Here is a 25,376-nt window from a genome sequence, read left to right as displayed (position 1 = left end):
CTTTTATATCATTGCCTACATTGAATGGTTCCGGTGTGAGTGTCTCCCCAGCATTATCTACAATGAAAACCAAAGTGTAAACATTAATTTAGTTTTTCTGTGACGGCCTTGTCCTCCCTGCGTGTTCCCTTATACCCTGCTCAGGTCATTTAGTGGCCTAAAGGGCTCTCTCCCAGCATTCTTGTTTTTAATGTCATTTAGAAACATAATTTTACTACTACTTAGTAATAATCATTTCTATAACGCTGCTAGATGTACACGGCACTGTGCATTAAACATGTAAGAGCCAATTCCTTCTCAATAGAGCTTACAATCTAATTAAGACAGACAGACAAACAGGACAAATAGAGGCTAGGGGATTTCTCACAGAGGGAAAGATAAAACAAGACATGAGTATTTGCCAGTACTTTAACTTCTTTGGCAAGTCACACCTCACTTTTTATTTTTCTTGGCCTATTTTAATGCTTTACATCTAATATCTAGTGCATATTCTTACTATTCTGGTAATGGTATTGGACCTGAAGAGTATACTAAAGCTTTTCTAATACCTTCAGTGTCTAAACTTCTGCAAGCTCATTGTGGTTGATGCTATCTTGCCATCTCTGCTTTGGAAATTCTAATCCTTCAGCAATTGGTAGGTAGAAATGCTTCCTCCTTAGCCTGGCAGCTCTATTTAAAGAAGTGATCTGAACATGAATTGCAAAGTCTTGTATTGGTACAAGAAAAAGTATTACAACCCCCAAAGAATCCAGTTAACATTCATATGGGTGAAAAAAATGTAAGTGCCTTTTTTCCCCTCAAGGTTTAACCGATGATATCAGAAGGGGGGCACTGGGGACAGTTTATAGTTTGTTGTGCTAATTTGCATAAGTGAATGATGAAAGTCCTGTTTTTGACAGGGTGGCATGCCAATGGCTTCTCTACCGACAGCGGGAATGCCTTACTTGCAGCAGACTTCATACTTGGGGATGCGCCCTGCTGGACCACAATACTCCCCTGACATACAGAAGCAGTTTGCAGAGGAGCAGCAGTAAGTTACAATATTTTCACTGTTACTTTGGTAATTGTCTAAGTGTATGGAAAGCCCTGTTAAATACATGGGCCCTTGTGTGGTTTTTCTGTTGCAGTATGTGGCCGATATCAGTTGAAGATTAATGCAGCTCCCAAAAAGGAAAATCATCTTCACCACTCAGTGCAGCTTAAAATCCTCTACTGCAGTGGTTCCCAACCCTGACCAGGCTAGTCGGGCTTTTGGGATAGCCCTAATGAATATACATTTGCATACGATGGAAGTGACAGGCATGCAAATCTGCTCCATGCATATTCAATAGGGCTAGCCTGAAAACCCAATTGGCCTGGCGGTCCTCCAGGACAGGGTTGGGAACCACTGCTCTTCTGCGATCCTGTTTCCCTTAACCAACAGACTTCTTCAGAAGGATAATTTAAGAGAGGTTTCTTTGCTGATGTTCTGGGACCTCTCTGCAGCCTTTCCTCCCAAAGAAGCTGTTGGTTCAGTGAAACTGCATCGCAGTTGAGGATTTTAAGCTGCACTGAGCGATGAAGATGATTTTCTTTTATTGTGAGAATGCTGTTCTAATCATAATAATAACAGTTTATATACCGCAGGACCGTGAAGTTTTTTTGCAGTTTACAATGATTAAAAATGCTACAATTTGAGTAGAACTAACAAAGTTAAAAACTAGTGACTAACGGCTTTAGAGAGCAGTTATTGTGGGAAAGATTGTACAAATCAGCTACATAAGTACTTCAAGAACAGATGTGTCTCCTAAATTCCCCATAAGTATTAGCAAGCATAAGTAATTGTTCCAGATCTTTACCCCATAATGCTGCCTGATATGAGAAAAGATGTTAATGATGTCTTTTAAATTTACATCCTCTAACCAGTGGAGAAACAAAATTCAAGTGTGAGCTTCTCTTATGTCTATTGGTTGAGAAAGAGAAAAGGTCTGTTATATTTAGGGGCCAATATATAACTGAAGTAATGCTACCAGATAAGCGACTGATGCAGTGAAGTTGATATATATGTATATAAAAATGACTGTTCAAACTTTTACACTGGTTTTCATTCCTCTGTGCCATGATTGTGAAAAAAAATCCCTGAAGATCTCTGTTCCATAGCTGGGCACTTTGGTTTCTGAGCACACATTAATAGAGAAAAAGCAAAGTTGCTTACCTGTAACAGGTGTTCTCCGTAGACTGCAGGGGAATGCAGCCACACTTATTGGTGAAGTCCTCTGACTGAGCCTGTGTGTCAGTGCTCTGTCCTAGCTATAGTAAGCTTTGAGCTTACTGAGCATGTGCAGGATGCTCTACACCTGGAGCCCCTCCCCTCATTCTGTCAGTTTTTTCTCTAGCGATATAAGTTGAAATGGGACAGTGGGTGGGCAAGTGTGGCTGCATTCCCCTGCTGTCTATGTTATGATAAGTAGTGGATGTGGAAGCTGGAACGGACATCTTTTTTGCAGGAAGGTGGAATGAATCCACCATAGGAGAGAATCTTTGATCTTTGAAGGCAGAGGAATCCGCTTTGAAAGTGAATGGAGGCGTTGATTCCAGTGAAGCTTCAGGTGCCACTGTAGTGGAGTCTGGTATGTGGCACCAGTGAAAGCGATGCTGCCATGTGGTCTAAAAGGCGTAGTATAGTTTAAACTGGTAGGAAAGAAGATTGCCTTACCTGGTCTGCTGCCGTGATCATGGATTGTCTTTCCTGAGGAAGATTGGTCCTTGCAGAGATTGTGTCTAAAAGTGCTCCACTGAACGTGAGGGAACGAACTTGAGTTAGCTTGGAATTCTCGAAGTTGATATGAAACCCAGTGTTTGCAAGGTGTACACTGTGGTTTAGATGGTGAATAGCAGATGGTCTTTGGACTACCAATAACCAATCGTCTAGATAAGAAATCACTATATGATGCTGTTTCGCAAATGTGCTGCTACCACAGTTAGGCACTTTGTGAACACCGGTGGAGCTGATGATGGGCCAAAGGCAGGACTCTGTAGTGGGAAATGCATGTTGAGAACCTGAAGCATAGAACGTGGCAGTGGGAAGGATGAATGGGAATCTGAGTGTATCCATCCTTGAGGTCTAGGGTGGCCAACCAATCATGTTGTTTCAGTAAAGGAAAAGTTGCTGGAAGGGTTATCATTCTGAACTTCCCTTCTTGAGGCAGGCATTGAGAGGTCTGAGACTGAGGATCGGGCGGAGACTTTGGGAATTATGAACATTTTTTAATAAAACCCCTGATTTATTTGAAGAAGTGGTACATTTTCTATAACATTGTTTTGAAGAAGAAGAGATAACTGCTGCAAGTTGAGGAATGTGCTGATGAGGCACCGTGGATAGTGGTGATGACTGAGAGGGTAGAATATGGGGTAGGAAATTATGTAAATACCCCTTCCTCACTCTCCACTTTTTTCTTTTTTTTTTTTTTAAATAATAGAAAGAACAAATGCCCTAATTGCTAGAAAGCCTCCCCTCCCCCTCCAGTAATCCGACATCTCTGTTCTTCCCTTTCACCCTTCTTGTGGTGTGATATCTCTTCTTCTCTCCTTCTCTCCCTTCCTCTTCCTCCTCACTCCTACCATAGTCTGGTATCTCCGTCCTCTCCTTCCTGTTCCTTTCCCTCCCCTAAAGGTCTGGCATCTTTCTTTTTCTTTCCTCCTCATCCCCGCGGTCCAGCATCTCATTAGTAACCACCACTCCTTGCAATCACTCCGCGACACCCCCCCCCCCTTTTCCATGGGATCTGGTAGTTCCTCACCCTTTTCCTTTCCAGCAGCTGCTCTTGCACTCTTTGGGCCTCTGACAGTATAAGTGAAGTAAACATGTTTCCTTCAATGGCACGGAAGCTTTCCCTCTGCTAGGGACAGGAAGCAGTAGTAGTCCAGTTCGTTTCAATTTTTCCGCAAATCTTTAAAACCTACTCTATTTGCCAAACATTTTGAAAACTAATTCTTTTGAAATTTTGCTATTATCTTCTATTTATTATTTGTAAATCATTCCCTGTTTATTTAATTGCTGTAAACCAGTGGTCTCAAACTCGCGGCCTGGGGGCCACATGCAGTCCTCCATGTACCATTTTGCGGCCCACGGTCTGTACTAGTGCTGCCCGCTCTTTGCAGCATCCTCCGGCTTCCCCCCTGGCCTCCAGCTTTTACCTTCAGATAATTACAGTAGCATGTAGAGAGGATTGCCAGTGCTGTAGCGATCCTCAGCATCATGTTCCCTCTGCTGCGATCCTGCCCCTGACGTTAAAGGAGGAGCAGGACCGCGGCAGAGGGAACATGCGGAGGCCGATGGCAGCCTGCAAGGAATGTTACAGCACTCTCTGCAGGCATGGTAATTAGCTGAAACTAAGACCGGGAGGCCACGGGAGAAGCTGGCGGACACTGCAAAGAAGGGGGGAACATGCAGGCCTTTGGGGGGGGGGGAGATTTATAAACTATAAAGAGTTTTACCTCATGCAAAATTGTCATTTCTTTAATAAGACATTAACTTTTTTTCCTGCGGCCCTCCAAGTACCTACAAATCCAAAATGTGGCCCTACAAAGGATTTGAGTTTGAGACCACTGCTGTAAACCGAGTTGCGCCTTCTTAGAATGATGACTCGGTATACAAAGTTAAGCTTTAGTTTAGAAGGAAAGCTTCTAGGCTGCCAAAGTATGTCACATACTGTCGGTGGCCCGAAGAGTGAAAGAGCAGCTGCTGGGAAGGGGGGGGAAGGCGGATGGAACCCCAGACTGTAGAATGGGCCACCCAGAAGTTCTTCACAGGCCGCCATTGGATTACGGGCCTTGCAATGAAGACCACTGTTATAGAAGTTGGGTGCTATAGAAAATTGGTATAGTGTGCAGGTTCTGCCTAACTTTGGGTGCCGGTCTTACACCTAATAGAAGCAGGTGTAAGTCTAGTGCTCAAAGTTAGGTACAGATCGACACTGTTCTACAACTGGTACCCGAATTCTTTTTTTAGGAGCACCTATGACCTTCCTATGCCCCTCCCATAGCCACGTCCATTTTAGGGTTGTGTAGGAGAAATTTTAAGCTGTAGAACAGCAAGCGGAGGAGAGCCACGCGACTTCAGTCAAGCACCAATTAAATGGCCAATTGATGTCCATTTCCTCATTAAGTTGTGCATTGGTCTCAGATCCGCGCACAAATTTCAGAGCTCAACTTTGGATGAAGTATATAGAATCCAGGTATAAGTGCCAGAAATGCCCTTTTGATAATGTGTATTTCATTGCTGCTGCTTTTAAAATGATTCTGTAAAACAGATCCAAGAGCCATCTGAATAATTGTACTTGCAAAATGGGACATGTGTTGAATTTAATGGCCTGTGGTTTGGAGTTGGATTCTAATAGCTAGTAAGTCCCTATGATTATTTTATAAAAATTCTGCTGTATGAGAAGTAAAAACCAGCAAAAGATAACTTGCTATTCTGTATGCCATGTCTACTTTTCTAGGAAAAGGTTTGAACAGCAGCAAAAACTGCTAGAAGAAGATAGAAAAAGGCGTCAGTTTGAAGAGCAAAAACAGAAGCTAAGACTTTTGAGCAGTGTAAAACCCAAGGTATGTTACCAATATGATTTTTTTCCCTAGCTTTTGTTTTCTGAATGCAGACTTCTCTCTTTATAGATCAGACTGCTTACTTGAGAGTCTTGCAGTGGTAATGAAGATGCATTTTAAAGTCTGTTTTTCAAAGTGGTGTGTTTATTCTGTTTCAGATGGGGGAGAGGAGCAGAGATGATGCTTTGGAAGCAATTAAAGGAAATTTAGATGGGTTCTCTAGAGAAGCAAAGATGCATTCTACACCATCCCACCCAAAAAAGCCAGGTATTACATCTGTTAGAGATACAATAGAAACACTAATTGTGTCTTGCTTTACAGATATTGAAAGACATACATACACACAAAAAGACTGCTTGGAGTGGTATATGGATTCTAATTTTAAATTAGAATTTAATACACATGGTTCGTGGGTGGATATGATTCTGTGTCCAGAACCAAAGGGTTGAGTTAAAACTGTGCTGTTAGACCTCAAATTGAAAACCAGACTGATAAACATTTCCAGCCAGTCTGAAACGGTTTTCTGCAATTATGAGCAATCTATTACTAAAAGCAAAAAAAGGGGATGAGACTTAAAATCTGAAAGGTGAATAGATAAAAGCAGTTTGTTTGTGCAAAGCTGCAAGAACTCTGGTTTGTGGCCATATGTGTGTGTGTGTTTCCAGTGCAATGGATGAGACATTCTAGACAGTAGGGTTATTTCCCTTTAGCCGCATGGTTGCAAAAGGAATCGACTCTGGATTTTCCACTTTGCCTCTGTAGTACTTCACTGTGCAGTTTAGCGCCCGCTGCAGTTGGGTCTGTTCTGCTTTCCCTATTTTCCTATTTTTAATTCAATGTAATTTTGTCCCCTTTTTGGGTAGTTCAGTGCTTGGAGCAATTTTGAAGCTTTGCCTGCTTGAATATTTACATACTCAAGTCTGTAGCTGACAGGCCGATCCCTTTGGGTACCTGTTAGCAAGCCTGCATAGTTTTCTCTGGAGTTCAGGGCCATCCTGAAGTGGTCTCACCTCCTGTTAAGCAGGGGTCAAACGCAGGCTGTTAGGTGTCCTTTGGAGGCTCAGCAGTGTGTCGTAGGGTGCTGGCTATGTCATCGCGCCTCCATCCGTCCAGGTGCGCATCCGGTGGTCTGCAGGGGTGGAGGTGTAGTCAAACATAGGAGTCTGACTGGCAGCCCGAAGATCAAATTGGTGAAGCATTCCCAGTATTGTGGCAGTAATTTGAATCATCCAGCTACTGTGAGAGAACTGGAAGCATGCTCGCAGCACTTCTGACTGATCCTCTCAGGTCACAGTGAGTACACAGGCTGACAGCCTGAGAGAGACATCGGGGTAGGTTTAAAAAGCAGGATTATGGAGGTTTCTGAGTGTTCCTCTCTGTTCCCCTTCCTCAAAAATCCTAAAATCGCTGGTTTTGAACGTCAGGAAGTGTAAAAAAACAAACAAACGAGATTTTGGCATGAATTTAGTGCTGGCGGCCATCTTAGATTTTTATTGATCTTTTTTTCTTCAGCTCCCTGCGTTCTCAAAACTTCGCTTTTGACCTGGAAAACTGCTGGGATGGAGTCCTTGGGATCTCCTCATGTGGATTCATGCCAGGATTGCACAAAGTTAGCGTTTTTAGAACATCCTTGCCATGTTGTGCAGCTGGGGGGCGGTGGATGGGATGGTACCCAAACTAATTTCTTCCCTGCTGTAACTAGCACTTAAATGGTTGACTAGCCCAGCAGGGTGGCCATCACTGTTTTTGGGGCTTGGCACAGCTGCTTCTCCTGTCTGCCAGGCTGCAGATCTTCCGCAGCCCAAGAAATGCAAGTGCAAGTCATCTAAGGGTGACTTTATGCCCCAGGAGCCAGACACTTTCTCCAAATTCATGAAATTTTTGTGATCAGAGCTTCAGACCAAGTGTTCTCCTCATGAAAGGTCTCAATTTTCCTCCGGGGTGTCTCTTAGTGGCGTGGTGCCTTTGGGCACATCCTCGCTAGAGAGTTGTGTGGAGATAGAAATCCTGCCAGTCCCCACCATTATCCCACCCGTCCCCGCCAGAATCTCCTCTGTCCCCACCCATCCCTGTGAGGAATCTCCTCTGTCCATGCCCGTCCCCCTATAAAAGTTACCTGTCCCCATAAAAAGCAGCAATTACTTCAGACAATTAATTTTTTGTTTTAGGTCTTAGTTTATTTAAACCAACAATAAAATACAATATAAACAAATAACAGTGAACAGGAATAAGAGATGCATACATCACCGGAAAGAATTAGAATACACATTAGGTCATGTGACTGTAGGGTAGCCCATTTCTCGTTAAAAGAAATAAGAGTTGGATTTTTTGACAGTATAAAGCTCATATCTGTAGAGTAAACAAATCTGGTTCCACCATCTGACATAGGTAACTTGTGAGAGGTTCTTCCAAGATCCACAAATGATTTTTAATGCAGCAATGAGTAAAGAATCAAACAATACAGCATCAAAATCATTTAAAGCAGAATTGAGAGAGGCACTTTTCAGGACAATGGTTGCATAAGAAAAATGTGCCAAAACTGAACTGGAAACCCCAAAGCAAACTCAGCAAGTACTTCATTTTACCACCCCCAGCAAAAGACAAGATTTGATGATAATAAAGAAAGCAATGAAAGCAGTAATATTAGCAATTCACTTCCTAGCGATGCAACAGGAAATGAGCTGAAATTAAAAACTATACAAAAAATGAGATTGTTGAGGAATAGTAGCTAGAAAGCAATGACCACAAACGCCCGTAATCTACAAAGTTCATGATCTGCAAGCCCTGATGTTAGAGGCAGACCTGGATTTTGTTACTATCACAGAGACATGGTTCAGTGACTCCCATGGATGGGATGCAAACATAACAGGAAGGACAGAGATGATTAAAGAGGTGGAGGAGTAGCTCTCTAGGTAAAGATCGATATCCAAGCGACTGAAATGCAGGGGACCTAGGGAGAGGAAGAAGCAATATGGATTGCTTTGAAAAGACAAGATGAAACTTCTATTTATGTGGGTGTAGTCTACAGACCTCCAACTCTGATTGCGGATATCCAAAAGTTTGGAAAGAAAGAGGAGGTGCTGCTGTTGGGTGACTTCAGTCTGCCGGATGCGGACTGGAATGGAAAGAAGAAGGGAGATTGTGGATGCCTTTCAAGAGGCTCTTCTCAAACAAATGGTGATGTAACCCACGAGGGAAAAAGCGATAACTAGATCTGGTCCTCACAAATGGGGAGAGATCTCTAATGTTCGAGTGGGTGCCCACCTAGGAAATAGCGATCATCAAACGGTTTGGTTTGATATAACAGCTAAAATGGACGGTGGCCACCCAATCTCAAAGTCCTAGATTTCAAATGTATGGATTTTAGTAAAATGGGAGTGTACCTGAACAAATGGGCTGGTGATTCCACCTTTAAGGGGCAATTATTGTTTGGCAAAGGTCTGAGTGACCTCATGGATTCCGTGATGGATCGTCACCTTAAGACTCTGCCTGATAGTCGACCCAGACTCTCTAAGGGATCTGGTCATTCTAATTTTCATGGCTCCCGACGTTCCAGACCATATACGATGCAGATACACTGACTACAGACGTACCTAGCCTTCCTCCTCCCGGTCTGCGCCAGTGGCCAGAAAAGCTCAGTGACGCCAGGCTGACAGACGCTCCATGGCGCATAGGGGTCTGGCTCTCATCATTTCTCCCTGCTTAGATATTCATAACGTCTGACCAGTGGGTCTTGGACATCATTCAGTTGGGCTACAAGCTGGAATTTGCTCGACCTCTGACAGATTGGTTTGTGACCTCTTCAGGTCGCCTGGATAAAGCTCTCAGGGTCCAAGCCACTGTTCAGCGCTTGCTGAATATTCGAGCTATAGAGCCGGTGCCTCCCAAGCTCTCGGGATCAGGCAGATACTCCACATACTTTTATTGTGCCAAAGAAAGGCTCAGAAGATTGGAGGCCCATCCTGAATCTTCAGCATATGAATGCGACTCAAAATTCCCTGATTCCGAATGGAGATTGTGTGTTCAGTCATTGCAGCAGTGGCCCCAGGAGAAATTGTGTCCTCTCTGGATCTCACGGAGGGGTACTTGCACCTCTAATTTGGTTTGGTTTCAGTTTTGGGTTTACAAGTTACAATGTTTGTTTACTGCTTATTTTGTTGTGTATTACAGAGAAGATCAAAGTTAATATGCTCTGGGAGTTCCCCTCGTTCCTCCTTGTTGTCATTTCCTCTCTTATCACTTGCTTTGGTAAGGACTAAAAAGAGAGAGCACTGCCCAGGGATGCAAGAAGGCAGAGTTGAGAAAAATGATTGACATCTTCTGCAACACAATTAGAGTTGGGGTATATAACCCATCCATAAGGATCATATGCTGTTCTACAGCAGTGTTTCTCAACTTCTTCAAGCCAAGTACCCCCATCCAAGCTCCGCCCCAGACCCGCCCAGGATCTGAACCAGAGCCCACCCCCATAATAATATTACTAATTGCAATGCAATTTCGTCCATCCAATTTTCATATATACACAATTTAATTTTATTAATACATAACGGTAACCACAAAATTTTAAAAAAACAAAGCAAACGGTAAGCAGAGAAAAGCGTAATTATTTATATTTGTGTGGGTTTTTTTCAAAGAGATCAAGGCAGATGACTTTAAAATATGCAATGTCATCTCAGTAGCAACTCTGGAAAAATAAACAAATATAGTGCAAAATATAGACAGCAGATATAAATTCTCAAAATGGACACATTTTGATCACTAAATTGAAAATAAAACCTTTTTCCTACCTTTGTTGTCTGGTGATTTCATGAGTCTCAGGTTGCACTTCCTTCTGACTGTGCATCCAATATTTCTTTCTTTCTGTCTCCTGCATGCATCCTCTCCTCTGGACCTCATTCCCATCATCCCTCTATGTCCAATTTTTTTCCCTCTCTCTTCCACCCCTATTGGCAACATGTCTCCCTCTCTCGCTGTCCATCTGTCTTGAGAGATCCAGGCATCTCTCCCTGCCCCTCTACTGCCACATCCGACATTTCTCCCTCTCTCGTCCCCTGGAGCTTGTGCAGCATTTTTCACCACTACCCACCAGCCCCATGCCCATTTCTTCCTCTATCACCCCTCTCCAGAACCATGCCACATCTCTCCCTCCATCACTATGTCCAATATTTCTCCACTTTGCATCCCCTTCAATCTGTCCCTCTGTTCCCTCTCCACCACCATATCCAACATTTCTCCCTTTCATCCTTCTCTTCCCCATGCATCTCTACCTCTTTCTCTATGCCCAATTTTCCTCTTTCTTTCTTTCCCATGTGCTCCATGTCTTTCCCTCTCACTCCACACCTATATCCAACAATTCTCTTTTCCTGTTCTCTCACCCACCGGCAGCATCTCTCTTTCCCTCCCTTCCTAACCCCCAGCCCATGCAGTATCTGTCCTTCCCCCCACCCCCCAGTGCAGCATCTGTCCTTCCCTTATTCCCAACTCCAGCTCTCACTCCACTCAGCTGGATCCAACCTCTCCCCTGTTCCCTATTTTCACATCTACCAGCTCCCCGCTGCTGTATTTTAAAATCTTCAGACAGCCAGAGGCGCAACAAAGCCAGCCTCCAATCATCTGCCTGCCTCGGAAGTATTCTTTCTACAGTGTTCAGAGTAAGGAAGGAGGGCATGTGAAAGACCTTAACTCCAGTTGTTCTTGTTATTAGGTGACATAATTTCTAACCCACAAGGGAATGCCAGGAAGCAGAAAATCTTCTGAGAAGAATTGCTACAATTGGTCCTATTGGCTATGAAAGCTATATTTTATTCTTGTGCATTTCTGAGAGCTTTTCTATTTTCTATGTATATATAGACAAGACATTTGCAAGGTCTAACTCTAACCTTGGCAGCCTACTTTACAATAGCTCAGATACATTGTAGAAATTTTATTCACATGAGACCTTTTCTCCATGACTAGATTAAAATAGAAATTCTGTATATATTTGAATATAAACCATTTTCCCCTAAAAAATGTGGAATATTTTCACTGAATCAGTTGATAACTCTGCTGCTATTACACTTTATGTTAACTCCTGTGGCTTAGTCCTAGGACTGTGGGAGAAAATCATTGTAAATGTCAACGTGGATATAAACCGAGGGTGTCCTGCCAGTAGCGACTCCAAACCCAAAATGGCTGACATGACCATTATGATTGTCAAAGATAGCATGAGTGGGATGGATGAGACTAGTTCTTACCCCAACTCTCTAGTAAACTACCATATGAAACAGTAGGCTCGGGGGTGGAGGAGAGGGCTGTGGTAGTGGAGGAGGAACAACACAAGGGAGGGAGGGAAATAATACCAGACACTACAGGGAAAAGGGAAAGTGGAGGAATACCTGCAAACTTGAGTATAAACCAAGATTTCATTTTTGGCTGTTTTGTGGGCAGAAATCATGGTTTATATTTTGAGTATGCAATATGTTTGATTGTCCACAACACAGGTACCTGTGTCAAAGAGGGTAGAAAGAGGTCAGGAGAGGGAAAGTACATAGGGCCCTGCATCAACCTCTAAAAGTTACATTTTTGTGTGTTTTTCAAAGCATCAGTACATTTGTTACGGTCATCCACAGTCAGCTACATTTTTGTAGGGAAACCTATGATTGCCAACACCATAGCCATTATGAAAATTTTCCTCAGTTTGACCAGACTTAGCTGTACTGTTGTTTTCAGCAAGGTTATTGAAAAGTTGAGTGTTATAGTAAGATTAAAGGTAACTCCCAGACCTACTGATATGACCTTTATACCTATATCTGATGAATTGCACCACTGTGCTCTAGCTGATGATGGACACTCTGAGGTCAACCACACTGTTATATAAGACGGGGAGAATTACAGCCAGGCATGAATCCAGTACTATCAATCATAAATTTAAACATTTAGGAGTCTACTATATATGATGTATATTTTGCCATTCCGAGACACCTTACCAAGATCGGTGTTTGTTTTGCTCATTATATATTTATGGGATGAATGATAGTTCATAAAGAAATGTTTTTTTAAGGGCTATGTGTTGATTTAGCTAGTTCTAATGAAATGTTGATGGCCTATGAATTATAGGAAAACTATGTCATAAGTTGGATAGTACTTGGAAGTAAATCTTTGGTTTCCATTAATTGTTCCTTATTACTTGTCTTTTGGAAACATTATTCCATCTCATTTTCCTGTGGGTTTTTTTTTCTCATTTTTATGTCATTGTCTGTTTCATTGCTGTTTTCATTTTCCATTTACAGATTGTCCCACACCAACCCATCCTGTTTTCTCTGTCCCTCAACACACTACTTTTCATAATGATGAAGAATTCAGTGACTTTATACAAGGGCCCACTCATTCCCCTCCATTTAGATCTTCAGCCCCCTCCCAACCCTTCCAGCCTTTCCACCCTTCTGTCCGTGCTGGGCAGTTGCTTTCAGAGCAGGCTGCAACTGTTGCCCAACCTCTTCCTCCAGCACAGGTCCAGGGGTCCTCTATGCCACATGATACTGTTGGGCAAATTCCTTATTCCTCTACTTCTGCAGCTCCACATCCTGCCCAGAATCCAGGTAACTTTTTTTCTTTAAAGTATAGAGCTTGTAAATGGGTCCTCTCCCCTCCTTCCTCCATTCTAGTATGAATGTTCTTGTTATCTAACTAGTTTTACAGTGAGTAACGCAAAAGACATCTGCACCATAACTATTTGATAAACTCTACAGAAGAGTATAATAATTAAATGTAGATATCCTCAAGTCTCTCATGTATTTGTGCAAATCACTCGCTGATAATTTTATAAGTATTAAGCATGAACAAGATTGTCTCACAAGGTTACAATTGCAACTATCCTATTAGGACAAGCACTGTTTGAAGTCCATTATTATTGACTGGGGGAGATTGGAACAGTAGAGTCAACCGGAGAAGCACAAGATTGTACTATGGATTCTTTTTCATTATTTTTATAACTTTATGCACAGTAAATTGAGTGTGAAAATTTTTTATATGAGGATAATCAGGCAATCTCACTTGTGGGTGATATCTTCCACAGAAACTGGTAAAGACACTGCCAAGTGCAGTGTCCATACTTCATACATGCTGGTACCTTCCTAACTGACATTGTCTTGCCAGGACCATCCATTCTTTGTTTTCTGCAGAGCCAAGAAGCTGTGTCTTGGTATCTCCTTACCTCATCAAATTTAGAATCCTTTTATGTACTTTCCCAATATTTTTTTGTTGGTTTTTTTTTTTTTTTTTCATAATTCTTCACTTTTTTTATTTTTTAGTATTCCCCTTCAAGTTTGTTGAATTTGGTCAACTTTTTGATTTTTGGCCTTTGGGCAGTTCGAGGCCCTTTTTGATCCAGGGAGTGTCGATGGTTTTCAGTATACTTTTCTTGTGAGCTCCCTGGGTCATTGAGCCTTTTGGCTTCGCATTGGCCATTTTTTTCCCTCCATGTCAAAGAGGGTGTTAAGCGGCTTCAAGAAATGTACTTTATGTAATTGGACAATTTCAGGCTCTGACCTCCACAATTGATGTGTTCAGTGTCTAAGTGCTGAACATCAGGGCATTCATTTTGAGCTCTGTCTGCATTAGTGCTGCCTGATTCAGGGAAAAATTTTTGATTTGATTTGGCCTAGTGAATTGATTTTACAATATGCTTTTCCCATCCTATTGGGCATTATTTTTCAAATATTCTGACAGATTTATTTTGTAGCCTCTTCACCCACTCCACCCCCCCCCCCCTTTGCCTTCTCCAACCTCACGCCGGTGCTGTGGTATAAACAAACAAAAAAGGCTTTTCCTCTCTCTATGTTGGGTCCTAGTTTACGCTTGCTGTCCAACACCAGCTCTGGCAGAATACACATTTTAAATCTGACATATTATAATCACAAAATAGAAAATACATTTTTTTCTACCTTTTGTTGTCTGGTCATTTTATTATGCAAATCATATTGGTCCTAAGCTCTAGTTTTTGTTTCTTTTAACTCGCTCACCAGGGTCTCCTGCCCATTTGACATTTTCTTCTTTCTTCATGCTCAGCATTCATCTATCTCTGTACCTTTCCATCTACTGCCATATCTAACATTTCGTTTCTTTCCTACTGCCTACCATCTCTCTCTTCTCCTTCCCCCCCTCCCCCCGCCTTGTGCCCTGGGTCAAACCTCTCTATTCCCCTCCATACAGCAGCTCTCCCTTCCTCCCCTCCGTTATCATGTGCAACATTTGTTTCTCTCTCACAAAACACCATCTCTCCCTGCCCTCCATTCTATGTCCAATATTTCTCCCTCTCTTCTATGCATGTCTCCCTTCGTTTCACCATATGCAAGATCTCTCCCTCTTGTCTCTATCTACCTCTTTGTTGCGTCTCTCCCTTCCTCTCCTCCACCCCATGTCCAACAGTTCTTCCTCTCTTCCCTCCCCCCTCATGTGCAGCATCTTTCCTTCCCTCCTCCTGTACAGTAGCTTTCCTTCCTCTCACCCTTCCCTCCTCCTGTACAGTAGCTTTTCTTCCCCCCCCTCCCTGTTCCAGCATCTTTTCTTCCTCTCCTCCCCTGTACTCTCTTCTCCCTTAGGCTTGCTTGCCCTGAAACAGTGGCATGGAATGTTGCTATTATTTGGGTTTTTGTCAGGTACTTGTGACTTGGATTAGCTTCCTTGAAGACGGGATACTGGGCTAGATGGACCATTGGTCTGACCCAGTAAGGCTATTCTTATGTTCTTATGCTTCATTGGATTGTGGTATCAGCAGCAGTTCCACACACTGCCTGCTGCAAACTCAGAAGCCTACCCTCCACTATGGAGAGACTTCCAGGCTAGCGGTAGGCAGCATGTGGGAATTGCTGCCAATACCGTTACCCGATGAAGCTGACACCTCTCTGGATGTATCAGTAAGTTACTGTATGGCTTTCCCTCTGCCTGGGTCCTAGCTTCTGATGTAACTTCCTGTTTTACAAAACAGGAAGTTATATCAGATGGAAGGACTCCAACAGAGGGAAAGCCCAAGAGCAGGCCTGAATCAGTAAGCCCATTTTTAAAAACAAAAATCGATTTGAATCAATTCAGCTGAACTGAATTGGTGAATCGATTTTGAATTATGAATCAGGCAGCTCTAGTCTGCATATACAAAAGAGGTCACTGAAAGCCAAATGAATTTAACGCGATAAAACTTTTGTTTAACATGACATCAAGCATGGCGGGAGATTTGGGACCCATCACTCAGCCTAGAATGACACCATCGAGGCCAAACAGAGAACATCAAACATCAGGCTTTCTGCAAAGACAAGACTTGACATCGTCTTCATCCATGCCTCTCCTATCAGGGGAGGCATCACATAAGAAAGCTAAGAAGCACAAACAATCCTCCCCTTCTAGGCATCAACATTGTCTTCATAGATGTCCACCTCCTCAATTCATATTAAGCATCGACACACTGTGGACCGCTCTTCATAGCTGCAGATCATGTTTCCTCCCAGGTGTGCCTCAACATCGAGGTCTCCCAGACAGCATGCATCGCAGACTGCTTCCACACTGATGTCTTTTCCGGTTCAGATGCTGACTCTCCAGGAGGAGATCTGGGCCTATGCTCAAAATAAGAGCTTTCAGGGCTACTGTAAATGCAGGCTTTAAAGTTATCCATATCTGTTTCAGCCCAGCCTGAGGATACTTCAAGGCATCAATCGAGGATGAGGTCATGCACTCCTGCTCGATGTTGAGCTTTGGCGTTGGTATGGATCTATTTGATGCTTGCATCATCAGCAGAGGAATTATCTCCTTGATTAGAGCATCAACTCATGCCTCGACACATAGCCTGGGGAATATTTTGAGATGGCTGATTCAGATATCTCCAACCACTCATAAGATGATTTGCCAGACTATTCAGCAGAAGAATGCTATGGCATACCATCTGATCCTTCTCAACTCACAGATGTAAGTCTATGCCAGAGAGCATATCTTTTACTGGCTTTGTAAGATAAATGGGTCAAGCTCTTCCTATTAAAATGGAGACAGAGGAAGAACCTTGCTCTGAGATTTTTGAGCTTCTTGACTATGAATCATCATCAAATGACTGTATCAAAATTACTTTACACAGGGTCATAAGAGATACCTTTGGGCCAGGTAGTTCCTAGAAAAATTGATACAATGTACAGAATACAAAAGTGTCCAGGGTTTGAGAGAACACAACTTCAGCATCATTCTGTAGTTGTGGAATCTGTTCTAAAATGCAGTTCAGGATCCTAGGCTTCTGCTTTTCTGTGAAGGGAAGCCACAATAGTAGACTCTTTTTTGGTAAATGCATTTTTAAGTCATCTATGCTCATAAATAGAACTATGGACAACCAGTTCTATTCTTCCATTTATTTAAAATCCTTGCTTAAACAACTTTCAGAGTTTGAGGAATTCCTTCCTCAAGAGAATCTTAAAGAATTCAAACAGTTATCCAAGAACTTGTTCACTATGAAAAAATTCCTAGCACAAGGTATATTTGATGCATTCAATGCATCTACTAGAATATCTGCAGTGGCAATTACTATATGCTTTTTATCTTGGCTCGGAGTCTTTGATCTAGAAACTTCAGTCCAAGAGTGCCTTTCAGATGTGCCTTGCAAGGTGGATGATTTCTTTGGAGAAAAGATTTGAGGAAGTGGCTGATAAAATTAAACAGATGCCATGACAACTTTGTCTAAGTCTCAAACCTCTCTGTCTTTCTAGTAGATCTGCTCCATCTAGATGTTCATACTACTACAACAACAGGAAATGTCATTACAATCGGCAATCTTCATTATCCTATAGATCAATGGGCGCTTCAAGTCGTCATTTGGCTATGCCCTAAGTTTGATCAGAAAGCTTCCAAATCACCCACCAAAAGAATCTCCTTTCAACTCCCTCCAGAAGATCCTCTTTCACCAAGAACTTGATGCTTCTTCAGCTATATGCAATACTACTACCTACTATTTATCGTTTCTGTATTGCTGAAAGGCATACACAGCACTGAACATTTAACATATAATAGATGGTCCCTGCTCAGAAGAGCTTACAATCTAATTTGGACAGACAGGACATATAAGGGTTGGGGGAGTTCCTTGAAGAGAGAATGGTAAGATCAAACCTGTTCCTCTGTAGGAGAGGGGCTGGGGGTTCTACTCAAAGTATTTCCTCAGACCATAAAAGACCGAAGGCATTCGACTTATTCTAGACATCCAAGGCCTAAACAAATTTTTGCTGAAGGAGAAGTTTCATGTGGTATCTCTGGTGACTTTGCTATCCCTACTAGAAAAAGGAGATTGACTTTGTTCTGTAAATCTCAAAGAAGCCTACACTTATAGGAAGTATCTTCACTTTCGCATAGGTCCCTAGCACTTCCAATACAAGGTCTTGCCTTTCAGACTAGCCTTTGCTCCTCGTGTCTTCACAAAATGCTTGGTGGTAGTTGTGGAAGTCCTTCACATATGGAATTTTCATATCTTTCCCTGTTTTAGATGACTTGATTGATCAAGGCTTCATCATCGCAAGCAGCTTAGCATGCCATAAAACTCAACAGTCCATCTCTTCAAACTTCTAGGGTTTGTGGTCAACTACCAAAAACCACATCTACAGCCATCTCAAACCTTGAGCTCATAGGACACCAAATGAAAACCATTCAAGGTCAGACTTTTCTACCCAAGCAGAGGGTCAATCTTATTCACCTGTGTCAGATAATCTCCAGCTTCAAGCGCACTTCTGCATATCAGATGTTACACTTTCTTGGTGGTATATCATCAACAGTTCACATGACCCCATTTGCACATCTTCACTTCAGAATCCCACAGTAAATCTTATCAACCCAGTGGCCCCAAGCCACAAGATCCCTATTTGCTCCAGGACAAGTGACTCCAGATCTCCAGTGGTGGATGATAGCACACAGTCTTACTTGGAGTCTCCTTTTCCAGACCCCACCCTACCAAAAACGTCTAATCACAGATGCTTCGATGCTGGGCTGGGAAGTTGATCTAGACATTCTCCACACTCCAGGAGTGTGGTCTCGCCATGAACAGACCCTTCTTATCAATCTTCTAGAGCTGTGGGTGATGGGAAACGCTCTCAAACCATTCCAAGACTGCCTCCTTCATCAGGTAGTACTCGTTTTTATGGACAACCAGGTTGCTATGTTCTATTTGAACAAACAGGGAGGCACGGGTTTCATCCTCTTTGTATGGAGACAGTTGCCATCTGGACTGGGGCCACTGCTCTTGGGATACTTCTTGTGGATGTTTATTTAGAGGAGAAGCAGAATATGTTAGCAGACAAGCTGAGTAGACTCTTTCAGCTTCACGAATGGTCTCTCAGCATAACTGTCTTGCATCCAGTTTTCTTTCAGTGGGGAACACTGAACATAGATCTATTCGCTTCCTCTTAGAAAAGCAAAATTTCCGCAATTCTGTTCCAGACTCTTTGCCCCAAATCACATTGCGTCGGACACCTTTCTTCTTCATTGGGGAAACAAGTTCTCTACGCATTTCCTCCGATCCCTCTCATAGATTAGGGATTGCTTTTCCCAAGAGAATCATCTCCACTTGTCTAGTGGACTATATGTCCTCCATGTATTCTCAAGCTGGGCTGATGCTGCAAGGTCATGTTACAGTCCACAATGTGTGGGCTATGGCTGCCCCAGTAGCTCATTTCTACTCTGCATGTATTGAGGACATCTGCAAAGAAGCAACTTGGTCTTCAGTACACATGTTAACTCTGATTACTGTTTGGAGAAAAACTCCAGAAGAGACAGTCAGTTTGGACAAGCAGTTCTGCAAAATCTTTTACTTCCTGAGAGCCAACTTTCCCTCCAACCCTGTTAGTTTTTGCCAGGCTCATGTTTATTTATTTTATGTATAACCTTTCCAGATAACTTGACAGCTTGGGAGTACCACATGTGAGAATATAATGTCTGCTTGTCCTTGGAGAAGGTGAAGATACTTACCTGTAGCAGGTGTTCACCGAAGGCAGTAGGCATATATTCTCACAACCTGCCCAACTCCCCTAGTTAGCTTTTTTTACTGATCTGATGGTCCATTGAGCCAGCGGGTGGGAAGGCACCAGCACACACATGGTATGGGCATTGCCTAAAGATTTAAAGTGACAGTTCACTTGGCAGTGTCCGTACTGGGCTCCATGGATGACATCACCCTCCTGTGAGAATATATGCTTGCTGTCCTCAGAGAACACTTGCTACAAATAAGAATCTTCGCTTTCTCCACAAGATTGTTGTGTACAAGGTAATCCAGTCATTTCTTCTAGTCTGTGATTTAAAATTATAACCAGTCTATACAACCAACATTAATGAATGAAGTGATCCGAGTAGTTGTTTTCCAGGTTGAAAAGTTTGGTGGTCAAAATTGTATACAGCTTAAGAAAGCAAATTTGTGGCCAGATAACCTCCATTAGTTAGTTTTTTTGTGTGTTTTTTTTTTTCTGAGACTATCTCAAAAAAATCCTGAGAGATGCTCAGCATATTTTAATCTCTCTCATCCTTTCATCATTGAGAGAAACTGACATTCGTTGGTGAATTATAAAGCATCTGAAGCCAGCTATATCTTTTGGTACTGTTCTGGCATTTTTGGTAAAAAAAATCTCCCTTTTTAAGCTCTATACATATTGCTATATAACTGTTAAAAATAACTAGTTTGTTCCTCTTAGGCTTCCTTTCATTGCTGCCGAGTCAACTGCTAAATTAGCACCAGACTTACTGCTAGATGCACTAAAGACAGCAATCGTCGATAAACCTGTTTTCACAGCTTTAGCAATGATCGCTTTTACCGACCCGATTCACAAAACGGCTCACCGTGTGTTTTTCCCCTCAATTGCCCAATTTCTGATCTGGCCAAGCAAATTAGCTAAAACCGTATGCAAAGTAGCCAAGCAATTGGTTTACTACCATCACTTGGCTATGCAAAAAAACCCAAACCACCAGGGGTTTTAGTGTTCAAAAAAACCCAACAGGTCTGTCTTTTTCTTTTCAATGGCACAGATATTTTGCATGTGTTACACACACAAAATATCTATTCCTTAAAAAATAAATTAAAAAATGTCCTCCACCGCAGATGATGGCACTCCCTGATGAACACAGCAGCAGGAATCCCACCCCCATGAGAGAAAATTGGCAGGAGGGATGCCCACTCCCTCCTACCATGCTGACCCCCCCACACATACACACACGAAAGAAAATTGGCAGGAGGGATGCCCTGTCCCCAAACCATTCACTACCCTTTCCTCCTGAAAAATAGGCAGGAGAAATGCCCACTCCTTCCTGCCACCGGATGATCTACCAAACCTCATTCCCTGAACCCTGTACCTTTTAAGAACATAAGAAGTTGCCTCCACTGGGTCAGACCGAGGTCCATCTCGCCCAGCGGTCCGCTCCCGCGGAGGCCCATCAGGTCTGCGACCTGTGAAGTGGTTTCTGACCACTTCTATAACCTACCTCAAGTTCTATCTGTACCCCTCTATCCCTTTATCCTCCAGGAACCTATCCAAACCCTTCTTGAATCCCTGTACAGAGTTCTGGCCTATCACTTCCTCCGGAAGCGCGTTCCATGTGTCTACCACCCTCTGCGTAAAAAAGAATTTTCTAGCATTTGTTCTAAACCTGTCCCCTTTCAATTTCTCCGAGTGACCCCTAGTGCTTGTGGCTCCTCTCAGTTTGAAGAATCTGATGTTGGGAGCTGGAGGGAAGCACGGTTCCTTCAGCTGTGAAGCCTGTCCGTTGAAAATGATGGGCCTTCGCCTCCCTGGTGCATCACGTGATGCATGGGGAGGAGCCTTAAGCATCTGAGCCAATCAACATCTGGTAGCAGGAGGGAGTGGGCATCCATCCTGCCTTTTTTTCCCTGGAGTAAGGAGGGAGGGTAGTGGATGGTTTGGGGGCGGGGGGCTCCTGCCAATTTTCTCTGGTGGGGGTGGGGACGGCATGGCAGGAGAGAATGGGCATCCCTCCAATCGTTTTCACGGGTGGGGGTGGAGATGTGGGTTGGTTCCCAATTCCCAAAACGTCGGGGAGGGTTCTTTTTTCTTTCTTTCTTTTTTTTTTTTTTTTATGGGGCCGATATTGTGCGTGTGTAACACAAGCACTTCTGTCCATTAAAAAAAAAAAAAAAAAAGGTTTCCTGCCCTGAACAGCTGAGTGAGCTGCTTTCGAGGCTTCCCCTGCCTCAGCTGCTCAGGCTTCCCTTTGCTGGCTTTGCGCATGTGTGAGAGTCGCTCTCACACCGATCAATCAGACGAGAGAGATGGAGATTACGACGAACCTCCTTGCAAATCATTTGCATGCAATCTTTTTGATACATCAACCACTCTTCCACAATCAGTCAGAGATTTGGCCAACAGCGATCCAGTCGGTATTAGTGATTATGTTTAGTGCATCCTGGCCTTAGTGTTGCAGGTAAATCTTGGATTGACCTTTGTGTCACCAGAGACTAGGGCAGTAGTTCTCAGCCCAGTCCTTAGAACACATCCAGTTGGTCTGTTATTTAGGATATCTACAATATATATCACTGCCTGTACTGTATACAGATCTCTCATGCATTTTGGCTGTGGACAGCCCAAAAACCATACAGGCTGGTTTTGTCCCAAGGTCTGTATTTAGCTACATGTTAGGGTTACCAGTTGTCATGGGCTGAGCACAGTCCTGATTTTACCCTGTTGCATCTATGGATTTATTATAATTTCTTTCATTCAGTAGGTGGTTCTTCTCCCTCATGACACTGAACTAGCTGATAACTTTGTTGCTGTTGCCCTTGATGTTAACTCCTGTGACTTAGTTCTAGGACTGTGGGAGAAAATCAAAATAAATTTAAAACCAAACATAAACCGTCCCTCGTGCTGTTTATTTAGGCACTGCCATGGAGGTGAAACATTTAACGTCATATGATTTGAATGCATCCAACCAGGCCCAAATAAAATTGAAAACTTCAGAAGCTGTAAGTGAAGGTGGGCCCAAAGCCACAGCCTCGGCTGCAAGTCAGGCTGACTCAAGTCTCACAGCCCAGAACCAGAGGGCTTTGAGTGTCTCTTTTGCAGCAGCGTCCCCCAGGTCTCCTGAACAAAATGTGTCAGCTGAAGAGTGTGGTGAGCTATTAATTTATTCATCACAGAACCAGTTGCTCGAGTACTAACACCGCACCTGCTTGATGCTGAAGAAGTTGCTGCATAATTCTGCTTGGATTTGCTGCTTAACACTGGGTGCTCTGTTACCTCAAATTACAAAATCCTGATTTTGTTCTGAATTCTCTCTTTACTCTTTCACTTGCAATAAGAAGCCACTTTTCACCCACTTCTTCAAATGGAATCACTTTCTTGACATCTTACCTCGTTGTATCATCTTCCTAAACTTGTTCTTTCCTTATAATTTCATCCTTTGTGCTAAAAAAAAGTGTAATTCAGAAATGCAGAAAGTTGGTGTCCTTACTGTTAAGTCTTGGGTGGGGGTTCTGTTTTTTGTCCTATCAAAGGTGACCATTTGCTGTCAGCAGATAAAGAGGAAACAACCTGTTGCTTTTTCACTGATCAAAGCTAATGCTTTATGAAAGTTCAACTGGCTATATGGTCTGAAGACTATGGGATACAACATAGAATATGCAAGATTCAGAAAATGACTTTTATTTCTATCATTTATGAATCAGGCTATGCATTTTACTGTAGACTGTTATTGTGGGAGATTCTCGACTACAATAAAAAACCTTAAAAATTTTGAAGTCTACAATATAGTGTATGTTTTATTTTATTGAAAAATCAAAGTTTTTTTTAATCTAATATTGCGTTGTCTGAGTGTTGTATACACAGGCCAATGTCTTCGCACTTCTCAGGATGTCACCATATAGGAAATGCAGATTTTCTTGACATTTATTTTGCTATTTAAAAGAATACTATTGGATTCAAAGGATTTTCCTGCATTTAGATGGTGTGTAGTAGTGCTGCCCGATTCAGGAAAAAAAATTTTGATTCGATTCAGCCTATTGAATTGGTTTTTCAATTAGATTTTCCTGCCCAGAGGAGGGGAGGGACCGCGACAGAGGAAACAGCTCTGAAGCAGTACAAAGATCGCTAGCGCCGCGATCTTGTTTGCAGGCTGTTCCTCGAAGGTAAACAGTGTGGGGAGGCCAGGGGGGTGGAAGCCGGACCCCGGGGGAGGGGGGGAAGCCGACAGCAGCACTTCCCGACTGACCCTCCCCCCTCGCTCTCTAAAGCAGGTGCGGCAGCGGCTGGCCAGCAAGAGCAGCGCTGCTGCTCCTGCTTTAGGGGGCAAGGGGGGAGGGTCAGGCGAATCGGGAAGTCGATTTTTTTTTTTTTTGTTGTTGTTGTTGTTTTGAACCAATTCGAATTGATTCACCTGAAGTGAATCGGTGAACCGATTCGAATCGGGCAGCACTAGTGTGTAGCACTATATGTCTGTGCACCTTTTAGTGGTCTTTCATGATCTGCAAAGTTGGGGTGCCTGTGTAGGGAAGTTACTTAAGAGCACAGTATTGTAAATCTTGCATTCAATGTGTTATTGAGCTGCCATTAGGGTGCAGGTTGTAAGTGACCTGTACATAATATTAGCCAAGCCAAAACAGCAAGAAAAAGTTGTTCTAGCTACTTAAAAATATAAAAAGCCAACTTTCTGCTTTTTATTTAGGTCATATCCTACTTTTTTTTTTTTTTTTTTTGCTATCATATATTCGTGTGAAATGTAGCCTGATGTGGGGTTTTTTCCTGCACATATCTGTTCCCTAACTGCTGGATAATATGGTATATGCAGGCTATGGTAAAAACATGTACGGTAGTATCAATTTGGTGGCGGAATTCGGTGACTCCTAATTAATAGCTCTCTGCCCTGATTTAATGCGGTGGTAATAGTAATTGTGTAGCCAGAGGGTGAACCAGTTCTACTACTTGCTTGCTTGCTTCTTAAATGTAGTAGTTAATATGTTTGGTCTTTTCTGAACAGATGATTTCAGAAACTTGTTTTGCGTTGTTCCTCTTCATGTTAAGCTTAATGTGTAATAACTCTTCATTCTCATATACACACCTTTAGGTGTTGGGATATTTCCTTCTCAAGATCCAATCCAGCCTGTGGTACCTTCTTGGATTTACAATGACAGTTTGGTTCCAGGTATGATATGGCAGCTTTATATGATATGGCAGCTTCTCAATAACTTACCTATCAGTATGGAACCCTCAATTAAAATTCTCGGGGTAATATTTGATGATAACTTATCTTATCACGAACACGTTTCTTCTATCGTCAAAAATTGTTTCTTCAAACTACGTCAGATAAGAGCCATTTCCAAATTTCTTAATCCTTCCTCTTTAAAAATCCTAATACATTCATTCATCATCGCAAAAATTGACTATTGTAATGCCCTATTTCTAAACATTACTCAAAAAGAAAAAAGGAGACTCCAAATTGTCCAAAACACGGCTATAAAACTTATCTACAAAAAATTTGATCATGTATCCCCATTGCTGATAGACGCGCATTGGTTACCAATTAACCATAGGATTTTGTACAAACTGATGTTTTTAATCTTCAAGACCCTAACATCTAGTGAACCACAATTCATATCTAAATCGCTAATCCCATACAAACCCCAACGATCTTTACGTTCATCCGAATTAAATTTACTATCTGTCCCTTCTTTAAAAATCATCGGAACGAGAAGAGCAGATATGTTCACTGTCGCAGGTCCACAATGGTGGAACTCCCTTCCCCAGTACATTAGAATAGAACAAGATATTTCAGCTTTTAAAAATTTCTTAAAAACTTATTTGTTTAAGGAT

General features: G+C 42.5%; 1 protein-coding gene across 5 annotated transcripts in view; it reads left to right on the top strand.

Moving 5' to 3' along the window:
* SYNRG (synergin gamma) overlaps positions 1-25,376 on the top strand; it is a 132,583-nt gene that overhangs the window by 19,453 nt on the left and 87,754 nt on the right. For 3 of the 5 annotated variants that reach the window (XM_033921940.1, XM_033921941.1, XM_033921942.1), the window contains exons 4-9: positions 900-1,030; positions 5,481-5,586; positions 5,742-5,850; positions 12,852-13,160; positions 22,449-22,682; positions 24,631-24,708. In XM_033921940.1, coding sequence (XP_033777831.1) covers positions 900-1,030; positions 5,481-5,586; positions 5,742-5,850; positions 12,852-13,160; positions 22,449-22,682; positions 24,631-24,708 — 967 coding nt within the window. The remainder of the gene's footprint in view (positions 1-899; positions 1,031-5,480; positions 5,587-5,741; positions 5,851-12,851; positions 13,161-22,448; positions 22,683-24,630; positions 24,709-25,376) is intronic. The other 2 variants (XM_033921943.1, XM_033921945.1) reach the window with 2 other exon arrangements.

This window comes from Geotrypetes seraphini, chromosome 15 (genome assembly GCF_902459505.1).
Source record: "Geotrypetes seraphini chromosome 15, aGeoSer1.1, whole genome shotgun sequence".
Lineage (NCBI taxonomy): Eukaryota > Metazoa > Chordata > Amphibia > Gymnophiona > Dermophiidae > Geotrypetes > Geotrypetes seraphini.
The sequence above is the reverse complement of the archived record's forward strand: the minus strand, read 5'-3'. Positions and strand labels throughout refer to the sequence as shown.